General features: G+C 40.9%; 1 protein-coding gene across 1 annotated transcript; it reads right to left on the reverse strand.

The window, feature by feature from the left end:
- Nucleotides 1–451: 451 nt before the first annotated feature.
- On the reverse strand, nt 452–9660 carry PSMA3 (proteasome subunit alpha 3). The gene is made up of 11 exons (XM_017738885.1): nt 9637–9660; nt 8887–8969; nt 8148–8271; nt 7354–7455; nt 7160–7233; nt 6513–6585; nt 5503–5568; nt 2825–2871; nt 1215–1282; nt 1007–1071; nt 452–641 (listed from the first exon to the last, which is right to left on the reverse strand). Exons 2-11 carry the CDS (start codon nt 8907–8909, stop codon nt 597–599), a joined length of 687 nt encoding a protein of 228 aa, XP_017594374.1. The 5' UTR covers nt 8910–8969; nt 9637–9660; the 3' UTR covers nt 452–596.
- Between the last annotated feature and the right edge of the window lie 23 nt (nt 9661–9683).

The raw sequence follows: 9683 nt of genomic DNA on the forward strand, positions 1-9683 counted from the left end.
TTTAAATTGAATTAGTTTTTAATTCCTGCTACTCCTCCACTAAGCCTAGGCTTAGTACTTCAGATTGACACTCCTTTTCCCGAACTCCTGGTTGTTACATAGGCAGTTAGGAGTTGTGAGCTGTGCACGTCACCTTAAACTGTAACCTGCTGTTAGAGCTGGTCATGTTCTCATCTCTTCTGCCAAGAGCAACCAGAGACTGCAACTGTGAACAAACTGCCAAATTGTGCTATTGGTTAATCAAGGAATAACAAGAGTACTGGTTTTTAATTCTAAACTATGCAGCATAAACAAGAGACTTGTCTAATGTCTAAACATATTGTTTCTCTGTACATGGCCTGGCTCAAATGGAATGCTTTAGGACACAACATCAGCCTGATAATGTCTTTCCTTCCTAATGTCTGTTTAGGTACAGTTGCTGGCCTATATTTTTTTGAAATAAAAGCTAAGAGACAGTAAAATGGAAAATTTATTAGTGCAAGTTGGTCAGTCGGTTTCTTCCAACAAGTACATAACAGCATCCCATGCTTTAATGCATTATAAACAAACCTGGTCTAAGATAAGAAAAGTTGGACTTGTTTTGGAGTAACAATATGTTACATATTGTCATCGTCTGACTCATCTTCCTCTTTCAAAGATTCCTGTTTAAAAAAAGAAAGTATAATTAAAGGATAGTCTAACAGTTGTTTTATAAATCAGGCTACAATAAACAAGTTTTGCTGCAGCTTCACAACCCTCTCACTGTGTCCAAACCCTTGTAGTCAGCAGGACAGCTCCCATCAACACATTTACTTTTGAAGGAGAAAGGCACCATGTGTGGCAGCCTGTGAATTAAGAGTTTCTGAGAGCAAGAACTATCCCTGGGTTTCATTGTAGCCTTCCCTACTCCTCCTTCCCAGTAACACCAGCTAACACAGAAGGGATGTGTGTTGGAATGATACCTTTTCCAGGCAACTCAACAGGTTGTCAAGTGAAGCACTGAGACAACACCCAAGTCAGAACTTACCTTGGCATATTTTTCTGCTTCTTCTCTGATGTCTTTGGGAACAATTTCATGTTTTCCATTGGTTACTGCCAATAAAAAGAGTATGTCTTAATTACAATTCACACAAGGACCCTGACATACAGAGTGAATTTAAGAAACAATGTTTTACTTTAGTTACAAAAAGTTATAAATTTTCTGGAGTGGTATAGAAATTACAGAAATGCATTACTTTCTCCAACCCAGCTGAGTTCCAGCTCAAAAGCTTTATCCTTTACTTCATCATGAACTATGTAGATTCTGAAAAGAACAGAGAAAGAACAGATTAGAACAGACTAAATATACTAACAGGCTAAATATACTTTGTTCCTGTCACAGATTTCTTCTGTTAAAGTAGCCTTATGATTAATAGCTCCCCCTGTGCCTTCTCCCCGCCAAACACCATCAGAGAATTTTCCAGGCTTAACTGCTAGTCTAAAACACTTTAAATCATTACAGCCAAGATGCAGGTTGAGATGTTCAAGCTGCCCTAACTACAACAAACATTAAGATTTAGATACTGCAGAACCAAGGCTGCATCATCACTGCTTCTGCTAAATCAGTTATAATACAGCTTGGAGTGTCCTGCATTTCCCCCTGTAAATCTTACTTCAGTTTACACTTAACACTAAATCCCACCACCACAGTATCTTGTGTCTAATTAGAAGTCTGTACTTAAGATTTCCAATGTGGTGCTTATGGCAAACATGGAAATGGGAATTTAAACCCCAAGTGGTATCATAGCATACACAGTGCCTCCCAGACCAGTAAAGTCACTGCTTAGGCTGTGGGATAGAAATGTTACACTGCAGTAACAAAACTGATGTGATTTCATCCTGTGGCAGAACACATAAACAAACTGGAACAATCCTGAGCTGAGACACTCAAAACAGCAGAACTCACAATAACCTTTGGCTTCACTGTTTGAGAAGCCTGTATTTTGTACTTCTTAGCTTGCTTCAGAAAGCACTAATAAGTCAGAAATTGAAAAACACCAGCTATTCCTACCCAACATGGAAACCTTGGAGATGATGGAGGAAGGCAGGATACCCTCAGCACCACACTAAGTACTTCCAGTGGAAGTACTGTGAAACAAATAAAAAGTCTGAAGTGAACATTGGTGTCCAGGGAAATACCCCTCTATGCTTATAGACCCTCCTGTCTCTGTTAGCTGAGATGATCTATAAGCCCTTCTTATGTTTCTTATGTTCAGCTGATTACAAGACTTTTGCAACAAAGTGTACCTTTACAAGCTCCTGCAGAAATCTCTGCTCTGGACTGTGCCTAGTATTTTAGGTTTAAAAGTTATTAAAATCTTTGTTATCTTGCTAAATGCTACTGAGGAGCTGAATTTGAGCTGAAAAACAGAACCCTGTCTAGCGCTGCTGGTGAGTTTGAGCTGAAGCAGAACTAGAACAGAAGTATTTTCATTATTAGAAATTATTTTTAAATGTCTAATAATACAGCTATACTGTATATATTCCTTTAAAGAAGTTCTACTTTGCTTCTTTCCCAAGCACTTGAGTCTTTTTTTTTTAGGGTGGGTCCAGGACCTCAGCATCATTTGCGGACAGCTTCTCTCTGAAGCATCAGGTCATTGTTCAAACAACTCTTACTTCAGAACCAGGATGCCAAGGAGTCTCCCCTCCTCTGTCACTGGTCTAAGTATTTTAAAACCAGGGATTGGAGTCAGACAATTTAACACACGATACCCAATTTAAAAGGAACAGCCTGAGTTTGAAGCCAAAGCAAGCTCACCAATCTGGATTTTTGCCAAGTTGAAAAAACGAGTTGGAGACTTACATTTTTGCAACTTCTTTAACAACATCACGGCAGGTCATTTCCTTCATCTGTAGGCAAAAGACACACAGATATAAGATTTCTATAAGGAGAATAGAAATCTTCCACAAGGCCAGAACAGGAGAGGCTGTGCATGTGCCTAATGAGCTTCATGTTCAGTAGTCAAAGTAACAGAAAGACCAGAACCACATTTCTTCTCTACCGTGCATCTTTCAGCCTGCTCTATGCAAGTCATTCTTCCAGGGAATAATATTACAACTGAAAGATTCTGTGAAAAAAATACTACTTGGAAATTCCCCAGTTTAAAGCACTCATCAGCTGAAATCTTAGAAGCTACACAGGTGATTTTGGCATCCTAAAAGCCTGATTTGTTCCTAGATGCTTTATGCTCAACTGATATAAAATAACAATGAGAGGCACCGTATTTTCACATGTAATATTTGTATTCCTTCTAGGCAGCACAGTAATACTTTTGGTCTTACCAACACTTTTACAGGCAATTTTGGGTTTTAAGTAATGCTCCAAGAGGAGAATATTGTTTAACAACCAACTGCCTGCCTGAGCAAGGCATCAGCATCTCAATTCATATTTTCTCAGTTATATCACAGTCTTTTGGCAGCTTCACAGTTAATCAGAACAAAGTCTGGTGCAAATTTCCATGACATAATAAACTTGTGTTTTATAGGTCAACTTTTCTGGCCTATGAAGCAGTAATATATTCTACATTCCATTAATGCAATTTACCATCTCTTCCAATTCCCAAAATGTTTTCAAACCCTTAGTATGGAAGGTAGTTGTGAGGTACTGGTGAAGGGATTCAGATGACAAGAGTTCATGTGGAGTGTCACAGCCCTTTCTGGGGTGAAGCAACGGGCCAGAGAAGAAATGCCTGTGCCTGGTTAGAGATGTGCCATCACAGTCCCATCTGGAGAAGTTCCCCAAACAGAGACCCACTGCCTTTGTGACACTCAGTCCAAATGTAACTTGTGTCACACAGACATTTAAATGATGATGTGTACTCATGCATATCAAGTTAGCAGTCAAACGGGAAACCCTAAAGCTCTACTACTGTCATGCATATTTACAAGAGAGAAAACTGAAGTCAGTTTAATTTCTGCCGTTATCCCATCCCAGGTATGTTAATTCTGCAGACAATGAAAGTAAACAATGTGAACAGTTTGATCCCACGAGTTAATCATGATTGTGTCCATATATCAAAAAGTTGTAATAGTATCAGAGCTGCAGGAGATCAAGAGACTGAAGCAGTCTCCACACAGCTACAAGTTTTCCAACAGCTGACTTTACAGACATAACATAACATGCAAGAGATGTGATCAGTGCAGTGTTTTCTTCTTGCACCCTCAGCTACATTGTGAGTTTTACACACTGTATCCTCCCCAGACACAGGATCTGCTCTGCAGTCCCCTAAGGCAGGTTTAAAGTCCTGACTCCCTGCTTGCCTCTTCCTTTCCACCAGGAGTCATCTCTTCCAACAAACAAATCTTAGCTTACAGGCTCCTGTAGGCTCACCCCACAAAACCTTTTGTACTTCTGGTTTTTTCCCATCTTAGCTTTGACAAATTCATCTTGTCAGAATTAGCCACGACCTGGAAACCTGCCCAGTCCTCAGTGAACAAAAGGCATTGGCATGCAGGGCTGGACTCACCCCACAGAGCTGTGACAGGATCCCACACATTATGGGGGACACTGCAAACAAGCCCCTAAATCAACACCTGCAGCTGGGCCCTGTTGTGCCACACCTCTGTTCCATCTACTGCATTCTACAGGCTCGACTGTAAAGTTCCAGTAATTCACATTATTAACTGCAGAAGTTTTTGAAAATCCCAGCACTGCACAGAAAATTAATTATTTGCAGTAGATTGTGTGTAACCCAACACAGCGCTGTCTTTTGCCAATGTGCACACCTGGAAATTGAAATGATGATTTCCCAGATGCCGCAATTCCAGTATAAAGATCAAATGATCATGTAGGCTTCTCATCTTTAATTTGGTATTCAAGCATCTGAACCAGATTCAAAGCTGAATGAATCGAGTCTAGAACATTCTAATTTTTCCTCAATTTTTCAGTCATGGTGCTACAGCACCATAAATAGGCTATTCTTAAAAATACAACAATCACATAAACTCTGAACCTTTCCACGAACAGCTGTGACATCCCTCTGCAGACCAAAATAAGATGCTAACAGAGTATCACATAAAAATTACATGAGACAGACCAGGAGAAGGATTTGGTTCCATGTTGTCTCCAACTCCAAGGGTGTCAGATACTAAAACACATGAGGAAGATGGAAATCTTTCAGGATTCTAACATAACTTCAGTGAGCTACAGGGACACTTCAATACCTTTTGGTTGTCTTCTCTCCACAGACCAGTTTGTCCTTAACAGGAGCAGCCTTTTTGAACTTGTTAAACAAAAGAATCATCTAAAACCTTTGGGAAATAATAGATATAGCACCCTGCACAATGCTGCCCTATAGTTTTCATTCAGAATGAAAAACAGATTTATACTTTTATATTCTCTCACTTGGCTCACTGGCAAATGTACAAGGAAATATTTCACCCGCTTCTTCTGCATTTTATGTATTTTAGGCACCCAAAAGGTAACATAATAAACCAGGAATATTTGTCTTGAGACAGCACAATGATACTGTAAGACCATACCTGAAGTTTTTCTATCTCTGTTTTTGCAGCCTGCCTGGCTTTACCAATGGCACAACCCCAATAACCCTAAAAAAAAAAAAAAAGAAACACACAATATTCAAATTTAATTAAATACTAGACCCTCTACAGCTCTTACTGTCACTTAGCACATGACAAGCTCACCCTACTCACAGTGAGAGGCTAAAGAGTAACCTTGGTATTGTTCTCTCTTGGGGCACATCCCCAAATGGTTGAATAGAGCCCAATTACTACATCAAGTACCACCACTGCTGATAGAAAAGAGATGTGCTCAGTAATCCCAGGACAGAAACTTATCAGCTCAAAATGTTGTAATAGATTTTTTTAGTTGCTATTACAGTAAATGGAAGAATAAACTAGAATTAGTTTGAAGAGAGAAGTTCTACAGGAACTACAGAAGCTCTACAGGATCCAAACAAACCCCAAACTAAACCCACCTACTGTGCAAATGTAATTGAAGTGTAAGCACATAAAAATTAAGCATTTCTATTTCTCTCAACAGCCATGGTCCTGGATGTACTGCAAGAAAATTTTAAAAGATCCAACAGTATGTGTGTGTATCAACCTGTGTGTTACAGCTGAAAATGCAGCACTAACAACAATTAACAACAATTCTAATTTGATTTGGTTTGCTGTTGGCAGGCCAGAGAAACAGCCCTCTCTTACCTGAAGTATTTAGTGAAGGGGTATCACTACAGTTCTTGCCTTTTTGGGGCAGTGCACAGGAGTTTTCATTGGACATAGCCAGATGGAATGAACTCCCAAATTTCTAAGAGACAAGCTTTAAACTCATTTCTCAGACTGCAGTTCTAAGAAATACATGTTTGTTTAACAAGGACATGCAAACAAGCAGCAGTGATTCACCAGAGATGTTCCCAGGCAAAAGGAGAAAACAACAACAGCTGTTTTGGACCAACACTTACTATTTTCCCAACTAGGAACTTTAAGAAGGGGAACTTCTGCTAAGATGGAAATATTTTTGACACACTCACGTATGAAACTCCTGATGGATCAATCATGTACAGTTGTGCACCATCATCACTATCATAGGACCCCAACATGAAACTGGAGGAGAAAAGAGAAATTAAAAACTGTCCTTCTACCAACACACAGAGAACTACAGAGACTACACCAGATCAGTTTTCCTACACCCTTCCTGGAGAAAAACTCCTCCTGTCCTGCTACACTCTATTGAGCAATTTGCCTCAGAACAGCACCTGCACATTGCCAGAAACATTTTACTGATCAGTAACTTGGCAGCATATCTGTTTATCAGTCCCTTTGTACTAGAATCCCTCAGGAGTTGTAACCTGCTCTTTAGGTGTCAGGGCAAGCAGGATGATTGCAGAGGGAAGTTCTGCTTTCACCACTGTCACAGCCTTATGGCACAAACCCTTAAACTTTAAAAACAAGGGACAAATTGACCAGCTCTGTAGAAGCCTAGCACAGTGTTATGGGAATCTGAATTCTTCACCTGAGGTTTTAGGCACACACAAAAAGAAAGAGGAAGGGAATCTTTAGGAGATGAACTGTGGGTTACTAATTCCAGGTTTCAAAAAAGAATTCAAGACAACCGAAATAGTTCCAGCAAGCATGAACCAAAAGATATTTACAAAGAGAGTGTGTCTGCAAGACTCACCTGCACCCAAAAGGCCTGACAGCACTGTACAGGGTGTAGGCATGCACGTACATGGCCACTCTGTCTGCAAGATGCTGCGTGGAAAAAAGGAAAAACAAAACACTGGAAACCCTTATTTACAGAAATAAAGAATAAAATGTCATTCTCGTGTCAAAAATAAAAGCCAAAACCCCTGAGAACTGCACTTGTCTTACCTTCAGGGGGATGTCATAGCCATAGTTAGACCTAAAGTTGGAAGCCTCTTCCCGGGCGATGTCTGCCAAGGAGCGGGCGTCTGCCAGGAGCCCCGCGACTGCCTGGAACGAGAGCATGTCACACCTGGCAATAGCCCATGATACTCATTCTACAGGGCAATTCAAACTGCCCACCTGCCACCAACCTCACTACATGCCAGTGGGACTATACATTAAAAGAGTTTTTCTCTGGGAAAATCAATAACCGAAGTTACCTTCGTGTTAAGGTAACTACACCAACTCAATCAATGCTCCATATCATGTGTATTCACCAGGTTTCAGGCATTTCTCTCACACAGGAACCACTCCTTGACACTGTTCTGACATCAACAGTATGGACAGGCCAGTCCTCCATACACCAGTCTTTAAGGAATTCAGGTGATTCTTACATTATTGAGAAGACAATCTTGTATGCAGCATGTTTTCCCTTAACACACCTTATTTGGTAACTGGGTAAAAAAGCACCATTTTAATACTTGTGTTTATATTTACAAGCTTGAACAACTGGAAAAGCATTTCTAAAAATTTAGAACAGCTTCAAGCTTCTATTTTAAGTTTGGATTTTACTTATATATGTTTTTGTGCCAAGAATAACAGAGAACAGTAAAAAACCCACTGGCATTTCTGACTGTACATAGACACATTAACATTACTTTCTTAATCTACTTGGTTTTGATTCTCTGATTCATGAATTTGTCCTTTTGGGGGAGGTCACCTTACAATTTATGCAGCTCTAAAATGAAATGGCACCTTACCATCCCAACGTGTCGGTCGACATTGAAGAGACGTTTATTGGACCCCTCTTCATAAAGCTTGGACAGGACTAATTTTTCTACTCCAAAGACAACACCATCTTTGCATCTTATCCCAATTGCTGTACTGAAAGACAAGAAAAATGTCAGTTTCTCACACACAGTGTAAAATATGTAACACAGAATTACCAAGACAGAAGAAACAGTGACATGATATCCCCAAAAGTAGGTTTGTCACAACTCCAGCACTGAAGACAACAAGGGGATGGCACTAAATGGTCTTTAAGGTCCCTTCCAATCCAAAAACCATCCTGGGATTCTGTGATTCTAATCCTTATCTGGAGCCTGTGGCTACAAGCAGACGCCTGGGTGACCTCGTCTGTGCCCTGCCAATCCATCCTGCTGCCCCTAAAGCACAGCTGGGATTTTCACTTCCCAACATTCCTTCACACACACTCCAGGGAAGAGAGACACTCCCAGAGCAGCTGATGCAGCTTCAGCAGCACTTGGATGTCCTCCATGCCTTGAGGAATCCCTAGGAAGCTGATACATTTACAAGGAAGGCCCTGAGTGTGTCAGTCTTTCAGCACCTCAATCCACATCCTTAAAACGGGCTTTTAGATCAGAACTCATTTTACCACCACAGTTTTACCCGCAATGCCCTCGTGTTTCTCTAGTCCAACAACACTGCTTTAAAAGAGGCCAAAAGAGCAGATATTTGATGCAGATATTTGTATCTTACCTGCTATTCTCCACAGCTTTCATAGCATATTCCACTTGAAACACTCTGCCATCTGGAGAAAATGTGGAAGCTGACAGGTCATACTGAAGAAGAAGACAAAATACTCAGCAAGAAAAACCCACATAATATCACAGCATTTTTAGATCAGGCCTATTTAGTTTAAAAATTCAAGACTATCACTGCCAGAGATGGTGTAAGTCCCCAGAGCAGGCTGTCCCCTAACATAAGATGCAGGAACAGAAGAAAACAGAGACTAAAAGCCAGGAGAGGCCATTTCATCAGTGCAGGATGTACCCACACTGCAAATCCTGTCAATCCAGACACTGCACAGATGTGAAATCACTGAGCATTACCCAACACTCAAAACCTACGTGAGCTTTTGCCTGCCTTTACATTTCATAGAATCACAGGATGGTCTGGGTCGGAAGGGACCCTAAGGATCATCCAGTGCCACCCCTGCCAGGGGCAGGGACACCTTCCCCTATCCCAGGCTGCTCCAAGCCCCGTCCACTGCCAGGGATCCAGGGGCAGCCCCAGCTTCTCTGGGCACCCTGTGCCAGGGCCTGCCCACCCTCACAGCGGTGAATTACTTCCCAATATCAAACCTAAATTTCCCCTCTTTCAAATTGTACCCATATTATTCTTTGTCATATCACTACAGCTCCCGACCAAAAGTCCCGCCCCTGCTTCCCTGTAGGCCCCCATTTAAGTTAAACTTATGGATCACAGGAATATATTTGAAATGCATACAAGTATATTATGTAGAGGAGCATAGTAAGTGCATTATCCCGGAGCCC

This window comes from Corvus brachyrhynchos, unplaced genomic scaffold (assembly GCF_000691975.1).
Source record: "Corvus brachyrhynchos isolate BGI_N302 unplaced genomic scaffold, ASM69197v1 scaffold245, whole genome shotgun sequence".
Taxonomy (NCBI): domain Eukaryota; kingdom Metazoa; phylum Chordata; class Aves; order Passeriformes; family Corvidae; genus Corvus; species Corvus brachyrhynchos.